At 46.1% G+C, this 22216-nt stretch overlaps 2 protein-coding genes across 2 annotated transcripts in view; both read left to right on the plus strand.

The window, feature by feature from the left end:
• The window catches only part of FAM174B (family with sequence similarity 174 member B), a gene marked incomplete at its 5' end in the record, with an annotated part of 15649 nt that extends 8580 nt beyond the window's left edge, over positions 1–7069 (plus strand). The window contains one exon of the mRNA XM_019503814.1: positions 6934–7069. Coding sequence (XP_019359359.1) covers positions 6934–7069 — 136 coding nt within the window. The remainder of the gene's footprint in view (positions 1–6933) is intronic.
• Positions 7000–22216, plus strand: part of LOC109288491 (F-actin-capping protein subunit alpha-1-like) — a 60731-nt gene continuing 45514 nt past the window's right edge. The window contains exon 1 of the mRNA XM_019504042.1: positions 7000–7065. The gene's annotated coding sequence lies outside the window, so the exon portion shown is untranslated. The remainder of the gene's footprint in view (positions 7066–22216) is intronic.

Below are 22216 nucleotides of genomic sequence, written 5' to 3' on the forward strand. Positions count from 1 at the left end.
CTTTCTCCCTGCATGCGTTGCTTGTGGTTGTAGCAGCATTCAACTTATATAAACGATTCCCATTATCGGGATCTCTGCCATGCCTTTAATAGAGACAGAAGGGCAGTTCAGACAAAGGCAGCTTTAAACTTCTGAGCGCAGCTCTTTATCTGGCCCAGGCTTTTGTGTGTAAACCATTACTCAAGTAGCAAAATGAGACAAGAAAATCAACAGCTATGCTTGTACCATGTCAAGCTTAGAGCTGGCAAAATAGACTGGGGAAGAATTCTGTTGTAGAAGAGATCAAGGATTTGCCTTCAATAAAATGAAAAGGCTTTCTTCATCAGAATGAAAGCTTTGCTCAACCCTTTTTTTTAAAGAAACTGTAATAGTTTTTTTTACTACTGTTGTGGATTCGTATTAGGGATTTTGCTGAAATCTGTGGTTAAACCTTTGCTGTGAAATTACTCTATTTTGCTGGAAGTAAATTATCCCTTTAGATGTGGACTGGACTGTTTGAGATGGAATGAATAAGGGCTAGATTGGTTTCTTGCCCTTTCCCCAGCTTCCTAACTTGTTGAGTTTTTGTGTGTGCAATGACAACATTTAAACGTGCCTCTTTCCCTTTAGAAGCTAATGATTGGAGTGGCCTTGTCCCAGTAGCTCGGAGCATGGTACTGTCCCAAGAGCTTTGGATTCAGTCTCTCCCCCCACCCCTGACTGCCGTGGACTGGGGGTGCCTGGGAGGGTAGCATGCTCTCCATCTGCAGGAGGAAGCACTACAAACTTCCTTCCCCTGTTGATGGCTGGGTTATTCTCAGACACCACTTCTTGCAAAGCATCTCCTATCTCACCCCCAAACAGAAATGGGCTCCATGTCACACCTGAATATTACAGGTCACAGTCCAAGCAATTACAGTGCTTAAGTATTGTTCAGGAACAGCTCCTGTGGTTGCTCAAAGTGAGGGTTTTTTCCTGTGACCAGTTCTGCCTTGGTGTCTCTAAAATACAGAGCGCTTGCCATCCTGGATGCAAGACCACTGCAGCAAGTCTAGAGGTGGATCTGGTTCATAGCACACTAAGTGAACTCCTGAGAGTTAGTACTTGGAAAGGTTTCTGAGACATGACTTCTCTTGGTGCACCTCAACCTTTGGAGCAATGTTGGATAAGCCTGTTTGGTCAAGCTGCATATTTAAAACAAGCCAACCAACCAACCTGCAAGTGCAGTGTCACCAAGGGGAACCGGGACTTAGTACAGAGGTGCATTGGGCTGCTGAAGAGCATGGCAATAAATAAATCCATGCTGGACAAAGGTACTACATGACACTGATGCTCCTTTTGAAAGTCTCTAGCCACTTGCACAGCATTTTTGACCAAAGCAACCTTTTGCCTGATTTCTGCAGCAAATGCTGTTCCTAACTCTTCAGTAACTGGAAAGCTGGTTTAATTAAGTTCTAAAATATTTAAGCATGTTGGATCATCCTACAAGTGAGAGGCCTGGCTGCCCTACAACAAAGTGAAGTTCTCTGTATAGTGAAGGTTTGTCTACGCTACGAATGGTTTTGTAACCGTTTCCTGGGACTGAGCCATAAAAAATGCTGCTAGTGCCTAGAGGGAAGCATGTACTTTTAAGATGTTCCTGTATGGAAGACCCAAGGGTGACCTCAACTGGAAACCTCGCTTCAGAGTTGTGGTTTAATGGTCTGAGTAGGGACCCGAGGGTCCTGTTCCATGCTCCACTGCTTCACTTGCTTTGTGAATTTTGGCAGGTTACTTGCATTCTCTCGGTCTTTCTATAAAATGGATGTAGCACTTTGCACCCTGACAAAGAGGATGTAGGTGTTAAAGTACACACTGGGCATTTATTTAGGAGGCAAGGGTGGGGGGCAGCTCTCAGAGCCTAAGTAAATGCAATTAAAAGCCCCTGGAGCATCACGTGCATCAGTGTCCCCATGCTAAAAAATGCCGGCCGGGTCCTTTGAACTAAAGCTCAAACCAGCTTTAGTTGAAAGTGCCCCCTCACCACTTTTCAGTGGGGGGACCATGTTGCATGTGATGCTGGAGTCTGGAGAGCACTAATTAACACACTTAAGCAGGCTCAATTAATTGAGTCTGCTCCAACACACTGTAATTACAGCAGCCTCTATGTATGTGTATAGGAGCCCACTCATACTAGTACTAGTCAGTAGTAGGTGCATTATAGCTATTTTTAAGCATTACCTTTTAACTGAATCATGGCAGGATCTCATTTCGATTTTTCTGGAGGCTTTTTGCAATCTTCTTCCCAGCCTTCAGGCCTCTTATTAACACTTAGAGCAGTTGAACAAGCCTTTACTTCTGTTCATTGTGCCTGTGTGTGTTCCATCTGAAGGACTTGATTGTTAAAAAATGTAGCATCTTCACTTCATTACGTCAAAAGGGGCATCTGAAAGCAGGTACGAGGATCTTAATAGCCTCTGGTTTAACATTAGTGTTTAAAACGTTCCTGAGAGCAGGGAAGCTTGGCTAGCTAGAAGACAGTAAAATATCACATTGATTCTTAAAGATCTCATTCAGTCACTTGTTAGATGCCTATTGTTTCCAGAAACCTTCTGTTTTTGGAAACTTGTTCATGTTCAAGGAGCCTGTTACCAGTAAATAGGTTGCTCCCTGTTGCATTCCTGGAGTATCATCAATGCTGTTTAGTTTTAGCCTGCCCTATTTCTAATTCCACTTCCAATAAACCTACTTCTAGAAAAGAGTACATTTTTTGTGGGCACCTTTTATATCCTTGCCTTTTCCCTTCCTCCTCCCCAGAATCTGCTGTCAAGAAGTATATTAACACTGGATCAGAAGCTCTGACTTCTCTCTCACTAGGGTCAAGAGAAGCATTGTCTTTAGCATCAAGGGTTGGTGTTATAAATAGATTAGGGGCTTGAGTTGTATAATGAGCTAGGGAGTTGTCTTGTGTGCGTTTCCCACCACATGATGTTTCAGTAGGAAGCGTGAAATGCTGCATATGACTCGGGTTTGACCAAAACAGCCCCTGGTCAAATGAGTGATACAAGCAAGTCATAAACTTTGTCCTTCTCTTCCTGCCAGCCTTTCATGCACCCTGCTTGAGTCAGCATTGCTGTCCCCCAGGCTGAATAGAAATATGCAGGAAATTCATCTTTTCCCCCACTATAGAGCAGAAAACTTGTGGTAAGTCTGAGGCACTTAAACCCCCAAAGGAATCTGATTACCCAGGAATAAAACTAATGTGTCTGAATTACTCATGAGCATGTTGAGCTGGATCCTCCTGAGCAAGGCCGGCAGGTCAGACATTGCTTTCCATGTATTAAGCAAGCATGTGCTCACTAATCCTATTTCTATTTAATCGAATGAGTGCTTCCCTTTTGGCTTCAGTGGGAACAGCACTGGATCTAAAGCAAGAATCTGGTAATACTGGCTCCAGTTATTTTGTGGCTTGTACAGATGCCATGTGAGCTTTGTAGATCAACTGACAGATTTTATTTATTTATTTAAAGACTGGGATGACCCATTTTGATCACCTGCTCCAGTGCTTCTCAACCTTTTCAGACACGAGACAACCCTTGATAGAGTTGAGGCACCCTTGGAAAATATCAGCTCTTATTTTCCACTTTCCATTTGACTAGAGAAATTTGGAGCAATTTTTTTTTTGGTTGCAAAGAACTCAGAAAGACTACAACAAACCCAAAGGCTTTTAACACTATGGATTCCTATTTGAATTCTCTAGGCTTGTTTTGTGAACCGTATGCACACACTGAAGACTGTGTGAATTGTATGTGCACAGTGCTAACAGTGCCTGGCACCCTGCAGCACACCTGAAAGGATTTCAGTGCATTGCAGGGTGCCCTGGCACCTGTGCTGAGAACTACTGATCCAACCCTGACCTGGCCAGCACAGCCCACTGAATTTTGCCAGCTCCTCCCCAACTCTGCCCTAGTCTTTTAGCTAGACCTGCAGCAGTACCCTCCTCTGCACAGGTCTTGTGGCTCTGCTAACCTCTCACAATGGTTGGTGCTCCTGCTGTCCCTACATGTGGCTCCTCCGTGTCCCCCAGCTCTACCCTGCATGCTTCTCTACTGATCCACAGCATTTCCTACTTAAACCTGCTAACTGTAGGGGGCTAGATGCATCCAGTTGGGATTGTACAAGTTTTCACTGGAGACCAGTATCAAAATCTGTGTTCATGAGTATCCATTATCACTCCTAATAAAGATCTTTCATACAGGGGCATCTCAGTCTGTTATCGGAGGGGCTTGCTTTGAATGCTGCTCCTCACTGCCTTGCTGTTCCTAGCTTCCATCCGATCAGGTTGGATGGCTGTCGTCTGTTCACATGAGGCCTCAACTCGATGCGGATCTGGAGCAGGTCTCAGTAATTCACGAGATGTTCACATGCTGTGGTTCCTGTCTTGCACTGCTTTGCCAATACCTCCATCGCATGGGGGTGATGGATGGTATCTTGTCTGACCGTATGTGGTCTTCTCGTATTTCATCATCATTGAAGATTAAAAGTATCCTGGTGAGGCTAAGGAGGTCCACTATGCAACAAGGGGAGAGGAAACAGGCTGGGCTACAGTCCACATGATGAATCATTTTGTACATGGGTGGGAAACTGCAAGTAATCTTTGTGTGGCTCACAGTTCTGTCATTATGAAACTTGTCCCCCTGGGATTGTTTATTCCAGAGAGAATTGACTCTTGGGCCTGCAGGTTAATAATAAGCACATCATCCAAATATGCCAAGGGGGAATGAAGGAGGGAGGAGGGAAATGAAGGTCTTCTGTCCAGCTGCAAGGAGCTGTTTGTCACTGGGCTCTTTCAACAGCTTGGAAAAATGTTGACAAAACCCAGGCTTTGATTTTTTTTTTTTTTTTTTTTTCCCCCTTAACCAACTGTTTTACTTACTAAATGATTGTTGTGGAAAGGTTTTTAGCGCTCTCTTATTTATGGTCATAACTATGAAGGTCCTTTTCAAAATGGAACCTGAATAGAGAAATTAAAAGAGGAGAACTATTTGGCTACTGGGAATTAACTACCCTTAAATAATGCAGTATCCAGCAGTAATGGTCAGAAAGGTTCCAGAAGCACATCTGCCTGTGTAGAATATAGAGTAATACGTTTTTCTAAATGAGGCGATGATCACTGATGGCCTATAACAGAAGTAGGCCTGATATGCAGACAGAAAAAAATGGATATTCTTTTAATATGCATTCCTGTGCCACATTATTAATTCATGATAACACAAGAGATCCCTCACACCTTGTATTAGCCAATGAACAAATACAAGAATGACACTAGCCAAATAGATTTCATCCAGTCGGACACATACACACTTGAGTTTTAATATATTACAGTGGCTGAATAAACGTTCTGTTGCATATGTGACTTGCAGGATGAGACCTTGCATCTTAGCTGAGCAGTAGAGTAAGGTTGATGGGTGTTTTGTTAGGACCCTACTAACCCAAGCTCTTGATAATCCTCTCTCACTGCATAGGGTCACTTATTTTAATGGGTGGAGTAATAGAAGAAAACCTCTGCATCCTCTGTGGCACAGGGCAACACAGATTAGTTGATGATGATGATGGAGACAGATTTTTTAATTCTGTTCAAATTTAGAACATTCAGAGAATTACGATTACACTGCCCAGGGCCTGGAACTTGCTTTATTTAGTCATGGACCTGTGCCAAGAAGGAAATGCTAGAGTGAGAAGCCAGCAACAGCTTTTACATCAGAGATCTCTCAAATGGTTTCTTTTTATTTTTTTGAGGTCAGAAGGGACTATTGTTGTCATCATCATCATCTATGATCTCTAATATAACACTGGAAATAGGACTTCTGTATCATGAACCTGTATATTAGGCAAACTCTTATTTCCAAGGGTCCACAGCCTTGATGCGTGGTCTTTGCAGTGGAGCATCCAGCACATCATGTGCGATGTATTGCAGCAAAACTTCTCAACAACAATATGTTCTCAAGACTGGGAAGTACTAACCTGGGACCAGTGATCAGAAACTTTAAGGTATCCAGTTGTTCTGCCAATCTGACAACTTTGTGGTTGGATTTTAACAAGGATTTTAGGGGGAGAACTTCTGTATGTTGTTGAATGAAACCTTTTCCAGAGTGCAAGCAATTATACTAAGCCCTTTCTTGCTCTATGCTAACCCCCTTCTCCTCCAAAAAAGATGAGTTATCCACAGCTTCCTTTAAATGCACCAGCAGAAAACACACAGGCCAGCATAACCAAAACAAATCTAGGATTGCATATAAGCTGTGAGAGGTAGCTCATGACATTGGGTTAATCTGTGGAATAAATAGCACCTCTGTAATACAGGGGCTTGGAGTTAAAGGCAGAGTGTACCCAAGAGCATTCCCCTGGGGTTGCTGCCATATGTGAAATTGCCATGTAAAGCGACAGGCTGCATTAGGGACTTAACCCAACATCCAGAGGAACCGGAAGGGGGTTTTGTCTACTCCCAAGTCCAACCTCAGCTGCCTCTTCCTCCTGTAATTCTTCTCTGATGCCCCGGACTTCTTGGAAGCCCTGGAGCCAGCAGGGATGACATGGTTTCCTCCTCTAAGCACGTTGGCTCTCCTGTCAGCTGCCTCTGCCAATTAAGCCTTTGTCTGACTTATTGAGTACAGCAGCACAGGGACTTGGTGAGCCTCTGCGTGAGCATGTTTGCCCTGGACACTGAACGATCATGGGCTGGTGCGTCTGAAGCAGCAAGACTGACATTGATCTGGATTACAGCCGACAGGACACTGAGCTCCTCGGTGATGGGCACAAGTGGCAGCTCAGGGAAGTGGGGAGGGGAGGCTCTGGCTCCACAGGCCAAGCATCAGGGAAGCCTCAGTAGCCCAGAAACATTTAGGACAGTGGGTTGCACGTCAGCTGCCCCTCCTGCTGTAGAACAGTAGCAACAAGCTTCCTCTCTCGTTTCAGGTCTGGCGAGAGGATTAGGAAGACCCGGAAGTATGACATAATCACGACTCCGGCCGAGCGGGTAGAAATGGCTCCTCTGAATGAAGACGAGGATGATGATGAGGACTCCACGGTGTTTGATGTGAAATACAGGTAATTGTTGCATGCATGGCCTGGTTACAAGCAGCCTCAGGGGCTGCATTAGCTGAACAGACAGGTCTAGCTTCTGCGCGCCCACGCATGCTCACGCCTCAAGTTGCAGCTTCCTCCCTCTGCTGTCCCCTTCATTCAACACAAGCCTCACTGCTCTGGTCTGTGGCTCAGGCACCTGAAACCTGCTTTGGCCTGCCCTGGCCTCAACCTCTGTTCCTGGAAACACGCTCTTTCCAGGAGCATCGTGAGCCTTGCCCCTCTGTTGTGGGGAAGCGTTGTCAGATGAGCTGTGCCTAAACACAAAGCGGCTTAGCAAGTTCAACTTTGGTGCTTGGCTGCTTGTTGCACCCAGTCATTCTCTGGATGTGGTAGTTGCTGGGGGAAGGTGTACTTTTTCTGTACAGTAAGACCGTCAATGCCATCAGATGTTCATAGGGTGAACAGGTGGTTTTGGGGGTGAGACTGGAGATATTTTCATAAGACCAAGAGAAATTGAATGGGATTCACAATAATGCTGCAAGGGAAAGTCATCCAGTAGCAAAATGTCGGATAAGCAAAAGAGGAGAACTGGAAAGTCTGACCAGGGAGAGTCCTAGCCATGTGTGTAGGGTGAATGGGTTCGGTCCCCGTATTCGGAGCTGCTTCTTGCTGTGGGTTCTGTTAGAACTGGGTGGAAGAAACACTTTCCAGGGCTTTCAGGATAGTCTGTAGACTTGGGCACACCTTGGTCTGAAGCATCTGACAGGCCTTATCCTGCTAATATACTTGTCCAGGCCCTCAGTATTGGGCAGGTAGGGACTATGTGACATGAACGCTTCTTTCTCTAGTGAAGGTTTCATTAACTTCAGGGATGCATGTGGATCCCAGCAACTCCTAGTTCCTGTCAAACTTCTGCTGACTTGCATTGTCCTCACCCCACCTTGTTTTGAGAGTGGGAACAATGTGTTCGTGCCAAAGGGCACTCAGTAGACACTTAAGTATGTGGTGGCTTGTGGTTTCTTTTGGTAGCTTACCAAGTAACTCAATGCCTCTCTCCCTGAAGGAATAAGGCAGGGGTCAGAAGCAAGCAAACAACGAGGATGAGTCAATCTTTGAGTTGTTTAAATAATTTGGTCCCAAACCAGTCTCATCTTTCCCTGGCACTTTCCTAACCCAACTGTCAAAGCCCCACATAGATCATCTCTGCTTGCAGCCTCTCTGAGTACCTTCCACTCGGCCTCTTGAAGAGGGCCCATCTCATGGGAAGGTCGCCTCCGAGTCTCTTCTCTTACATGCGTTACATCAGTGTGGTTGTGACAAGCACAACAGAAACAGATCAGGAGAAGGAAGACCTGCTTGCTGCTGATGCAGCCTTCAGAGAGCTACACCGGGTTATTGAAGTAAGTGGGAGTTGGGATGCTTAAATCCAGCATTTCTAGAGGGGAAAATTCAGTCTTTGATTTAGACCAGGGCTGTCCAACTTCTAAGGGGCCATACAGGCCACACCTCTCCCCCTGTGTCCCCTGCTGCACCATGAGCCCCCCACCCAAGACGCTGAGCCTTTTTGCCTCAGTTTACTTTTTTGTAAAAGGAGGGTCCCTCTTTTGGATGCGTAGTGGTAACTAATTTACCTGGTAGCCTTAAAGTAGGACCCAGAGAGTTCTCATAAACAGATCCATGTCATCCTGGCACAAAGTGGCAAGTGGTGTCCTTCGGGGTCCATGCTTGGACCAGTGCTTTTCAACATCTTTATTAGAGGATTTGGATGGGGGAGTGAAAAGCTCGCTGGCCAAGTTCATGGATGACACCAAGTTATGGACAGTGTGGTCATGTCAGAAGATAGGCTGCATATACAGGTGGAGCTGGACAGGCTCGAGAATTGGGCAGACTGGAACCAGATGAAGTTTAACATTTCCAAGTGTAAGATGCTCCATATGGGGGCAAACAACCCTTAACATACATACAGGCTCGGTGGTGACAGCCTGACTTGCACCACAGGTGAAAGAGACCTAAGGGTAATGATTGACCACTGCATGAACATGAGACATCAGTGTGGGGTGGTGGTCAGCAGGGCAAACAGTACACTGGCATCCATCAACTGATGCATCTCGTGTAAAACTAAGGAAGTGATACTCTCACTATGCTCAGCACTGATGACACCACAGCTGGAGTACTGCATCCAGTTCTGGGCGCCGCACTTCAATAAGGACATGGAAAAACTTGAGAGGGTCCAGAAAAGAGCCATCAGTATGGTCAGGGTCTTGCAAGGCAAGCCATGCAAAGAAAGGCTGAGGTACCTGGGCCTCTTTAGCCTAAAGAAGAGAAGGTTGAGAGGGGACTTGATAGTGGTTTACCACCATATCAAAGGAGTGCATCAGGAGCTCGGTGAACAACTGTTCATTAGGGCACCCCTGGGGAAGACCAAGACCAATAGATACAAACTCTGCTTCAGGCTTAATACCAGGAAAAACTCTTTCACAGTCATGGTGTTCAGACTGTGGAATAAACTCCCTCCAGTGGTGGTGCAGTCACCTACCCTGGAAATCTTCAAAAGGAGACTGGACAGCCACCTCGCTGGGGTCACTTGACCTCAGTTGTCTTCTTGCCTAGAGCAGGGGGGCTGGACCTGATGATTTCCAAGGTCCCTTCTAGCCCCTAGCAATCTATGAATAATTGGAAGTGTGGCTTTATCATTGGCCAAAGGGCGCTGTAGAAACACAGGATATCATCCCAGCCAGCAGAGTCCACTTTCATCAAAGGGTTGCTGTGGCAAGTGACTGCTTTTTCCCCATTCAGATCACTCCTGAAGGGGAACTCCACTCTCACAGTCTTGCCACCTCCCTCCCATCCCCCAAACAGCTTCCCAGCCCACCACCTTGTGTATGCACACTGGAGCCGCAGACTGCCTCATTTATCCTGGATGGCATGGACCACTCTGTTGGCGTTTAGTCCATAAAGAACATGCGGGGCTCGCGGGGCATTGGATTCTGCACCGGACTGGCTCTAAAGGGAAGAAAAGAGCAGTCTAAAACATGCCCTGCTAAGTGCATTCCCAGGCTGCTTTCTTTGCAAAACTTTTGTGGTGGGACTAGAGACGTTTTCTTAATACCAGGAGAAACTGAATGGGATTCACAGTAGTGCTGCAGGAGAGAGTCATCCAGTAGCAAAATATCAGGTGAGCAAAGAGGCGAACTTACGGGAAAGTCTGACCAGGGAAAGTCCTAGCCACATTATCTGACTGTTTGGCCACCCAGAGTACACTATATTGTCTCTTTGACTGAAATGAACTCAACCTTCTTAGGTTCTTAGAGGCCAAGATGAACCTACACTTTGGGTGATGCAGAGGAAGAGAGTCACCAAGAGAGTTTAGTTTTGATCTACACCATCCTGTGCTTTTGCTTTCTCTTTCTCCAGTCTGGGAAGATGAAATCCCAGTGCAGTTGCTACTGAATTTACATTTTCAGAAATCTGTACTGCTTGGCCTAGGGGTTCCTTTGCCCCAACAGTTAGAAAGAGAGCATCTTCCTACAGCCAGTCCCCTGGCAAGATTAAGAGGGAGAGGAACTTTTAGGATTAGAAGTCATAGAAAGTTTCAGGGTCTCCAGATTCTCTGTGCCCAGAGACTTCACCACACCCCAAAAGAGGTTACCTTTCACCAACTTCTTTGTTCAAAGGGAAGTCTCTTATCGAAATTATGGGTTGGTTTGGCCTCTTGTACAATAGCACATATACCGTAACGCCCAAGGAGTGAGGGAGGAAGGATTCCTCAGTAGGATTAATTGCTTGAAGAGAATATCGCTTGGTTTTCTCTCTGTTCAGTTAGCAAAGGGAGTAAAACCCAGCAAAGTGACTCCAGGAAAAGCTGACTGCCTACTTCTTTCAGGTGCTCCGTCAGCACCACTTGAGTGACTCCAGTTATAGCCTGGACTGCTGGTTCGGTGGGAATCCCAGATTCTCCTCTACCATCTTGCGCCCTCTGCAAGTAACTCTTCTGTGCTGTCCGTGGTCCAAGGCTTTTGAGTGCAGCGTAGTGCCGATTTGTGTACCAGGAGCACAATAAAATGGAGATACCACTTTTAATAAAGGGACAGAAGTGCAGCGCATGTGGGTAGCCATAGCACTGTTGCTGTACCAATAAAAGGGCTGTTTTTGAATATTTAGCCAGTGCCTATATATTTTAATGAGGCTTCATTAACTGCTGCTTATGGGAAGGCTTTCTTATTCCCCCTGATAGCAAACACTCCCCTCTCCTGCCTCCAGAAAAAACCCCCTTTCAAATGCTGAAACCCGGATATATTAGAGGAAGTTGCAGAAGTGTTGGCAGGGTCAGTGCACCAGGGAAGGGATGAGATGGATATTTCCAGCTTGTTAGCTAATTAAGGCAAAATGTAATGACCTGCAGCATCCTGGAGGCAGCATGAGCAAGGCTGAGGTCTGGCACATAATGGTGCATGATGAGCCCTCCTGGGGCTGGGGGATCTCTGCTCTCACTTCCTTATCATTTTTTTCTTTGTTTAAAACATCTGCAGGTACCTCCTGCCAGCCAGGGCAGCATGTCCTGCTCTTTTCCACCAGCATCCCATTTTTTCCCAGTGAGCATTTCCTCCTCTTGGCAGCCTCCCTCTGATCATCTGACCTAGTGAATCTTGCCATACTGATCACTGGCTGCATCCCCCTCACAGGAGTGCAATACATGGACTTCCCGGCAGCCCTTGCGTGAGCATGCCAATGCTTGGAGTCAGGCTAACCACTGTTCAGCCGTTCACCATGCTAATATCCAGTGGCATGGTGCCGTACACTTGTCTTGAAGGATGTGGCTTGTGCAGTCATGCTACACTTTTGGCATTTGCACCCACCCGTCCTCCTAGGTACAACTCTGCAATGTATATGCTGTCCTAATTAAATCCTCTAGATGGGAAGAGAAACCCTAGAAACAACCCCAAAACCTCTAAAATCCTTTCATGCAAAGTCATCTGCCAGTTCTTAGCATCACTCCCAGATCTGTCCAGGCTGTTGGCCTACAAAAGCTTGGTCCATTGTTTGAAGAAGGAAAGGAATAAACAATTTATTACAACCTCTCATTTCTTGAGCGCCTTCCATCAGGAGGGAGCCTGAAGCATTTGGCTTGGACAGGCATCCCTGAGGAAAGCTTTGGAGCGCAGAAGAAAGGGAGTGGGGTTAATGGGAGCTAATATAAAAGGCATGTATATCAACTTTGATGTACCATGTGTGTATTTGGCTAATACCTCGGTGCGTTCCTTGGATCTGCCAAAGCAAGACTTCACACTTCTAGGTCCGAGCTGGCAGAGACCATTTGGCTGGAATACCATGCTGCTGGCTGCTTCCTGTCACTTCCTGTATATAAACTGTCTTAGGGCTGCTTGTATACAAAAATCACTTCTCTGGCTGGCTGATGCACAAAGGACCAAAATACACATAGGCTTGTAATTTGGGTTCATCACAAATCTTTTAGAAGTTGTGGGCAGGTTCTGTGTCACTATAGCGTCTGACAGAGCCAAGCAGACACTTGCATCTGTGTTTTGTGGAATAATTAAAGTTTCAGGCTCTCTCCTCTCACCCCTGGCAAACAGCATTTTAATTAAAAGCCTCGCAGCAGAGTGACAGCAGCAGGGGAGAAGTGGCACGTGCCTTTCCAATTGTGCTCATACAGGCAGTTTGCTTCCTTTGATGCTTTGTCCTTGCATGCCGTGTTTCCAGGTTTGAGCGAGGCACAGAGAAGCAGCAGACGGCATCAGCTGGGCTGAAGGCAGCCTCTTTAGGATTCCCTGCCTCTCACTGGAGCCAGCCGTGTTGGTAGGACACCCCTCCCTACACGCACAAAGCAGACTCATTAGACCACTTCAGTCTTAACTAAGCAAAGCCCTGTCAGTGGGTACTAAAGTCACCTGTATGACAGACACAGGCGTGTACATGCCTGGATTGAGTTTCCTGTTCTCCTTCACATTGCAGGGAAGCAGCTCTGTCAACAGCACCTCTAATCCTGAGAGCTTGCTTCTGTGTGACAAGAGGCTGAACATGTAAATCAAAGCCTGTCGCACAGCAGAGAGGCAAAGCCACTTAGGCAATAACACCTACTTGAAAAGCCTCACAGAAACAGTTTAATGTGGAATTGTGTTGTGGTGTGTTTGCGTGTGTGTTTTTTTTTTTGTTTTTTTTTAAAAACCCAACAAATTAAACTACAGAGTCCAGACGCAGCTCCAGTGGGGAGTGCGGAGGCTTTTGTGGGTAGAAGGGAATACAGGACCCCTTTGGGGTTTTGGACATTTGACCTAGTCCATATTGCCACTGGCTAGCATCATAGACAAGTAAGGACCTGGCAGGCACTTCGCACGGTCATCTAGTCCAGCCTCTGTTCAAGGCAGGATCATCTCTATCTAAACCACCCTAGAAAAGCATTAGTCTAATCTGTTAAAATGAACGATGTTTGCACAATGCCTCAAAACACCAGAACACTCTAACCTGCCACAGGGAAAGCAGGGGAACAAGGGCACTGTCCACCAGAAGAGGACCCTGACTCCTGCTACAGAGGAAGGCAAAAACCCCAGAAGTCCATGTCTGTCTGATGGTGAGGTATTGCCATCAAGCGGCTCGCTGGCCTACAGGAAGAGCGTTTGTCAGTATGTTTCATGTTGCAGTAGGGTTGGAGTGTTGTGGCCAGCACAGTGGTGCTGAATGTCCTAGAAGCAAGGGTTTTTGTGACCCAGGGAAGTTCATCTGATGCCCAAGAGCTTGTCTAATAGCTCTCCCAACTGCACAGTTGGTCCAGCTAGAAGTAATCCAAAAAAGCCTTGTCCTCTGGTACATCTCCTGATAGATCGGTGCCTGTTTTGCACCTCTGAGTGGGTCTTGGTTAGGAGCTGTCACGATAAAAAACAGCAGAGAAACTTAGGCCTAGTTTATGATGCAGAATTTTGCTGCAAACTTAAAGCAAGCGCTTTTTGAGCCCTCCCAGCCAGGCTGCCCTCCAGCCTGACAGCAGCATCGTGCTGTCCTGGTCGAGTGGAGGCAGGCATCTGCTGACAGCCAGCTGAAGGTGTGAAGTCGATTCGGCTGTGGGTGCCATCCCAGAGCGCACATGGTGCTCTGGCAGCATGGCTGTCCTAATAGAGCTACCACAGGCACATGCTCAGACACCTTGATGGTGGCAGCTGCTGTTGGCAGCTGGGGCAGCTTTGTACAGATACAGTCCTGCTTAGGGACCAAGCTAGGTTGTCGTAGTAGTGACTCTTGGCACTTGGCAAAGGTGGGGTTGCACCTTGGTAAAGGTGGCAGAAGACAACTGGGTTCCTCTCCTCTAGACCCAACCTCTTCTGTCCCCTTCTTTTAAAAAAAAAATACTATAGCCCTTGAAGTGCCTCTTTCATTTGCCAGGTAGCACTGTGCACTGACATCAGAGCGAAAACTTCCATAGACTTTGTAACATTCCCTGAGAGCCGCCCTGATAAAACCTTTTGCTCACTAACTTGAGGGCACCTCTGGTAACCAGCAGGGACTGTAGACAAAGGCTGGTACGGTATCAGTTTGCTTTCACGTCCTGCTTTGGAGCCCTCTGTTTGCTTAGTGTCATTAGAACAATCGGCCCTTTAAATTCAGTAGCAAAATGAAACCTTTTCAGAAAAGGTAAAAGGATGGAGTTATTAGGGGAGAGTTAATGAGCTTAATGCACTGAGGAATTGCCTGTGAGCTTCTCCAGAAAACTGAACACACTGAACTAATACCCATTGCTTCTCATAAGCCAAAGGATCTGAGAACACCTCTAGAGGCTTGGCCCTGCATTGAAATGCAGCTCACACTGGGGTACAGCACACTAGCCCTGTTGCATGCAGCAGGCTAATTTTCCCTCTAACGAACACAGGTTTAGGGTGGTGTGCACTCCATGTGGAGCACACAGCAGGTCTGAGGGACATACTGCGTGCAAGCCCCGTTCATGAGATTTGGTACATGGGGCTTGTCTATGGGCCCTGCCAGTCCATGGACCCAGCCCCCTACCATTCATCCAGCTTGTGGACCCAGCTGTGTGCTGCTCATCCAGCTTGCAGGGCTTGATGAGTTTGACATCCCTGCTGGAAGGCGTTGAGGTGCTGTGGTGATGATGGATGCCATGTGAGAGCCTGGAACAGAGTAACTAGGGGGAACACGGGGAGACAGAACATGGGTATCTGGGTGGGAATTTCCCGAAGACCCCTAAATAAATACGTGAAAGAAAATTACAAATGCTTTCTGAAGCTGATCAAAGTCTTCATCCCTCCCCTGCACTTACTTTATATTCGTTAGTTTGCTTTCAGTGAAGAGCATCTTCCCACCCCATCTTCTAGTAGCAGCAAAACCAAGAGGCATTTTGGGACCAGGGCATTTTTCCAAGTGTCTTCTGCTCTTGCTATGAGAGTGCCTCAGGAGAGGGGCAAGGTGTTGTACCCACACATACAGATATAAGGCAGAGGAAATGAGCAGGGAAGTGGATGGTTTCAACCCAGCTATACCTAGCATCAACTGGAGAGCAGCAGTATAAGCCCTTAAGCACAGGTGCTTTAGTGGAGAGGCAGAGGGACTAGTGCAGCTTATACCTTGGTGCTAAGGAATAGGTGGGGGGCAACACATACTGGGGAGGCTGACTTTGATTTCCACCCCAGCTTGTCTCTCTACGAGCCGTGGCACCAGGATTGTAGGGCTCCGTTTTCACTCAGGCTCAGTCTTGCAGGTTGTTGCTGTCTGAGAGTTACACAGGAGGTAATGAGTCCCCATCTGTAGAAGCCATCCCCTTCTAGAGCCTAAGAGCCTGCGCAGCCTTGAATGGAGAGCAGCATTGTGCTTATTACAGCAAGGTGTTTGGTCCCCAGAGAGCAGTTATAATGGATTTCTTGCAAGTGAAAGCCAGAGGCCTTTTCTGTCTGATACAAGGGGAATTGCACTGGGTTTGTAACTGCTTACATGTATATTTTTGCAGCAGCGGCAGGCAGAGCCATAAAGGGGCCTGGATAAATGGGGGACATAGTTTATTCTTGTCCGAAGGGTGAAAAATCACTAATTCATTCAGTCATTTGCTGTAAACGCAACAAACTACCTGGAGCTTTGTAGCTGCTGGAAGGGTTACCTGGCCGGGCACTTTCTGAAGGCCAGTCTCTGCCCCCACTGAGTCAGGCCACAAAGAAAAAGGCTGAGGCCAGAAGCTCCTGGCTGGCTAGTACAATAGGTACAGGCCTTGCAGTCCTACCCAGAAGGAAGTTAGCAGCCAAAAGAGCCCCTGTGCAGGGTTGGTGGATAAGAAAACTACCTTTCTTAGTGGGGCTAATGTGGGAAACAAGCAGTGTTGTTACCGGGCTCAGGACCGCTGTTCTGTGCTGCAAAAGCTGCCCTCTGCTCTTCAGGCCCTGGCTGCAGTCAGGCTCTCCTGCCTTTTGCTTGACCGCCTTCTTAACCCCACCCGCTGTTTGCCTGGATTGCTCTCTTGCTTTCCTCAGTGCATTAAATCAGGTCTGTGTTCAGCGTCACCATGGAAATAAGCCTCCAAGGGAACTGATAGCAATCAGAAGTGAATACTATTATTTCCTTCTTGGGGTTCCCCTCTCCCCCTTATCTTGTACATAAATTCCCAGCTCTGCCTGTGAGCGATTTAACTACAGACCTTCCCTGACCATGCCAATTCCTTTTGCCATTTGTCTCCCCCCTCCCTCCCCCAGGTAAAGCTGTTTGACAGCGTGACGGTGCCCCGGGAGAAATCTGCTTGCTGTCAAGAGACCTGCCAAAGCCTTCACCAGGACGTGGGGAGGCGTTAATCTCCGCAGCACCAAACCTCATCCCCTCCATGCCGGCGATTGTGCCATGCATAGCAGCAGGCTGTTGAACTTCTGCCTAAAAACATGGCCTTTCGGCTCCCAGCTTTCAGACTCCCATGTAAGAACGACCCACGTTCGTCCTGCCAGACTCTGCTCTCTCCCTTGAAGGTGTGGGGCCAAAGAATGAAGGATGGATGCAGCGCCGCACAGCAGTTTCTCAGCCCAAACGTATTGCATAAAATGGGAAAAGGAAACCAAAAGTCAGCTCAGTGGGCCCAGGGGACTCATTTCCCTTGAAGCAAATCAGATAAACACTTTGGTCTTTGTTCGACAGATCAGATGTTTAAAAGACTTGGAGTTGGATTGTTCTGAGCCACAGAGAAATGACTTGCCCATCAGAAGAAGGCTAGTGACAAAACTCAAAGCCATACCAAAATGTGACTGTCCATCTGTGGTGTTGGGTGTGCGTGTTTTGTTTTTTTTACTGATGTAGAAAATTGTGATGACTTGCTACTGATTTTATCAATTGCACTAAGCCCTTTTCTAGTGATGTATTCCTCATTGAGAGGAAACGAGGGTAGCAGAAAAAAAATAAGATAAGCCCTGTCACTACAAGAATCTTGGATTAGAGAAAGTATATCTATATTTTTTTATAATTATCTGCCCTTCCACAGAAAGGCAGTATGGTTTGTGCTGTCCTGTGTCCTCTGACCACTAACTCATCTGCTTATCCTATATTTTAAAGCAATCTTTTTACATAACATCTGATGATGTGCAGCTGTTAAATTGCAGGAAAAGCATGCTACAGCTTTTATTTTTCCCTTGCAAAGAAATTTCTCTGCACCGAAAACTGGAAATTTTCCCCCAACTACTTAGCAGACAGATCCTGTTTGACCTGGACACACTTCCCCTCTCCCCTTACCTCCACCATGCTTCAGTTTGCAGAGGTCAGAGCTATGGGACAGTACTTTAGAAATGTTAGATTATTGGTAATCCAGGTGGATTAAGCTCCCTAGCCCACACGTTTTACACACAGATTCTGGGCTGTTCTCTGCAAGTGAGGATTTCAGGGTTATTAGCTTGGTTTCTCCGTTTCATGGTCTTTCTGAAAAATAGCCACACAGTTCAGTTTTGATTGATGGACTCTTCCTGGTTACTCTGTCACACCTCTACTTGGTGAGGTTAATCCATCTAGAGCCCTGCCTGTCCTGGTGATATCAAATTCACTTCTGATTCTTGTGAAAGCACCATCATTTTGCTCAACACCAACTCTGCAGCTTGAGCTGGGATTGAGAAAGTCTCTTGCAAAGTCCCTTCACTGAGGTGATGTTTTTCAGTTTTTTTGAAGGTTTCTTGTAATCCTGCATTCAGGTACTGTGGATATGATTCAGCTGCTTTGTCACGACATGTCTGTTTTAAACTATCCCAGCCCTTGTGCTCTTACTCCACACCACTTTGGGTCCTTGCAAAAATGCCTGTGTCCTGCAAGACCTCCCTGCATTGATGCAAGCGAAGCTGTAGCCGGCATTTAGCAGACTTGCGTTGCATTTTGTCATCTTTTTTGCTCCTTGGTGTACCTGGCCTTGAGATTCTACATTTCTTCCCACATCACTAATTTTTGCTGTAGACAGCTAGAACAGTGGCCCCATAAAACATGTTGTCAGACATGCATGGAGCACATCTGTAACACTTCATGCTTGCTTTATGGGCCTGTGCATTTTAATTCCTGTTGGCTGGCCAGAGCCTGCACACCTGTGGAAGAGCGAGCTGGACCCCAGGGCGCCTGCTGCATTCTCAGCCCATGCTCCAGTTGTGTGCATGATATGGTTTGCAGCTAGCCTCCACACAAGCTGATTCCAGCTGGGTTTTCAGATCCTGGAGGAAGCCTGACAGCAAAGGAAAACTTCTGTTTGGACTTGACAAAAAAAAAAAAAAAGCCACAAGGAACCTTCTGAAGCAATTTTTGCTGTCACTTTTCAGACTGTTCCTGTAGTTTTAAAGTGATCATTTGCAAACAGGAGCAGAATCCTATTCTGTACAGAGCAGAGAAAGGAGTGAAGGCTCATGGAAGTAAGCAAAAGGTGATGAACGGAGGTTTGCAGCACTGTTGACTTCCATCCAATCCCTTACACAACACAGTCTGTACCAAACAGCTATTCAGGCAAGGCTTCCCAGCTGGCTGCACAGTGGAAAAATCCCATAGCAGAACTTTGAGTAGCACATTAGCTATCAAGGCTATATAAAGGTCCTATATTTATCCTTTCATTCGTGGAATGAATTACAGTCATTCCATGGAGCTGGGATTGAGCAATACTAATGTGTCGGCCAAGAAGGAAATGGTTAGGGCAGTACCAAGCAGGCAGAGTTAGAAATAGTGGGAACCGGACAGGGCCAGCGGCTTGGATGAGATGCGTGGGTGGAAGCGGGGATTAGCTCACAACCAAAGAGCTCATCCCGGTTCTGTTGAAGGAAAGAGTAAGAACAAGTTAAGTTGACTTGTTCTTTCTAAGGGCTGGTGACCTTGCCCAAGTTGACGGGAATCTTTTCATTGACTTCAGTTGCATCTGTCAGGTCCCAAGACTTCTGAGCTTAAGCCTATTCCTTGGAACCACTTTGTCCTATTGTCCTCAGGCAAACCTCTGGATGAAGCAAACTTCACATGCTTTGAAGTTACCCAAGGTAGATTTTCAAAGGCACCCGAGATAAGGGCAGTTCAACCCCTGTTGGCTCTTTCTGAAAATCCCAAGCTATGAGCATAAGCTAATGTGTGTTGGGAGGAAAGCAGCAGCTGCAAAATGAAAGGAAGTGCAAATTTTTTTATTTTTTTTTTCCAAACATGGGACAATGCTTACCTCTCTGCAAAGGTTGCTGTCTGTGACTTAACGTGGTTGAATATAGTTTATAGCTTTACTTAGTTTAAAAATCTAAGAGCACTCAATGTGACTAATATGTATATTATATTGGATTTTTTTTATTGTAATTTAGTTAAGACATAATTGACTTGGATTGTGTAACAAGTGATTTTAAGGTTCTGGTTGATGGAACAGCCATGAACCACTATGTGTTAAGAGTAAAGTGTACATGTTGTACCTGTATTACACTGCAGAGAGTCTGGCGGTGACTATTGTGTCTCAAGGTTTGCTGCTATTTGCATTGCATAGTCTCAACGTTTGCTTTGTTAACAAATACTTTCAAAGACATATTCTATTAGTTGCAGCAGATGAAAACACTATTGTAAGGTATTCATGTGTAACTCAGCGTACTGCTTCCAGGGTCCATTTCAAATGCTTTTTTAATCTAACCAACAAAGCAAGCAAGTCTCAGGTTTTTCTAACCCTACCCGTGAAACTTGAAGCCTCTTTGCTCTGACCCCAGCCCTGTTTGGGTAAGCTCAGTTTGAGAAACTGGAAGATATATCTGGTAGAACTCTGTGCCTCGATAAATGGCCCTTCTAGCTTGCTGAGACCAGGGACACGTCGGTGTCTTCTGCCATAAGAAGATAGGTTCTCCCAGCAAAATGTGGAAATGGCTGCAGACACTGGTTCAGAATGTTAACTTGTCAAAAACTCAAAATTTATTTTGTGTGCAGACTGACGTGCACATAAGTGAGCACATAAGTATGGTAGTATTTGGATGTCCAATTCATTGCAAGTGCCCCTTCATAGGCACTGTAGACAATGGGATGCTGGCAGAGTGGAGACTGCATTTAATTTTGTTCTTTTAAAAAAAAGAAATTAGATGAGTTTCTGCCACTGTAATTATTGTTTGAGGATCTGTAAGGACCATATGTCCTTGTTTTTGCAGTTGTCAGGTCATTGTTAAAAATGTGCATTAGAATTTATCATTGCGACTAAAGCTTCCTTTTATTTCTTTTCTTTTTTTAAATGGCAATGCAACTCTCAACGGACATTTCATGTTTGAGTAAGAACCGTTAACATTAAACATTTTGGTAACTGCCCCTGTGTTGAGTTCTGTTTGAGAAGGTGGCACCTGGTGAAGTTTGTTCAGTACAGAGCAGACCGTTACTCTGTCCCTTGCTAAAAATGGATGCCAGGATCTATGATACAAAGCTTCTGTCTGGCGTGCCCAAAACAGACTGGGTCCAAAGGGGCATGTGAAAACAATGCAGAGGGGACCTTTGGCAAGGCAGAAAAGGAATGGGTGAAGTCCAGCTGAGTCCCTAACAGGAAACTAAATAACTTGGGTTTGAGGAGTCAAAAGGCTTTGACTTTCCTCCCACTCTTACTCAAAGTTTAGCACTTCCCAGCTGTCAGTGTGCTGGGCCATTCCTGTTACCTGAACCTGCCTTAGGTAACTTCGTATCACACAGCTGTCCCAAGATGCCTGGTTCCCTGGACAGATCCTCCTACCCCATTCAAGGGGCAGCTCTGCCACCTGCTGCCAGGGACCCTACACGATTTTCCCTGTGGTGCCAAAAGCATCCACATTATTCTTAGATATATGCCACAACTTTCTTGCTTCTAATGCCAGGGCATCACCTACCTAACAGACATGGTCCAGATGTTCCTAGGTGTCTCTTGAGATCCTTAGATACCAAATATGCCAGCCATTCTGTGGTGTGTAGTGGGTAACAAAGCTGTGGTTCAAGACAGTCTATGGATTGCTGGTCAGATCTGCATCCATGCTATAACCACAAGTCTCCTTCATGGACCAGTATTCCTCTTGTATAACCCTTAGGTCCCAGCCCCTGGAAGAGGAGACTTGGGGATGCATCACCCCTTGCATGAATTCAAGCTTTGTGTCTCCCTAAAGCCCATATGATCATCTTGGTCTTGATGTCTTCACTCCTGTCTTGATAACAAACACAATAATAGTCTAAAAGTAATTTCATGCTGCAGACAATGGAAAGATGTTCTCCCTTTTAAATTACGTCCGGCTGCTGGCAAAGCAAATCTAAACTTCTTGACTCATAATAAACCTATCAAAATGCCATCGGGCTCCATGACCAGTCAGCTGCCATGTAGGAAACCTGCTTTTTGTCAGATGTGAAAGCCCCATCAAGAGAAGGCCACTCACTGTGCTTTCCCTAAGCTATTTGAGTCATTTCTGGTTGCATAGGGCAGGATTAAACAGAAGCAATTGAGACCACAGATGTTCCTTTCATCTTCTCATGTAGCTGGTAGCTTTGGTGTGAGCGTAATCCTAAACAGGGGAACTATGACCCTCAACTCTGGGCTAAGTACATGCAGGTACTTTGTAATGAAGGCAGGCAACTAACACCTTTTCTGGGCAGAGTTGGAATACAGCACTCACTTCAACACCTTCTCAGAAGAGAGAGCTACACTGAAAGGCAACTTGGAGAAAGAAAGCACAAGTGATTACAGCCCAGGATTAAGCAAGGCACAAGAAAAGAGCAA

The sequence above is a fragment of the Gavialis gangeticus genome, unplaced genomic scaffold, assembly GCF_001723915.1.
Source record: "Gavialis gangeticus isolate Ggan-Ray unplaced genomic scaffold, GavGan_comp1, whole genome shotgun sequence".
NCBI lineage: Eukaryota > Metazoa > Chordata > Crocodylia > Gavialidae > Gavialis > Gavialis gangeticus.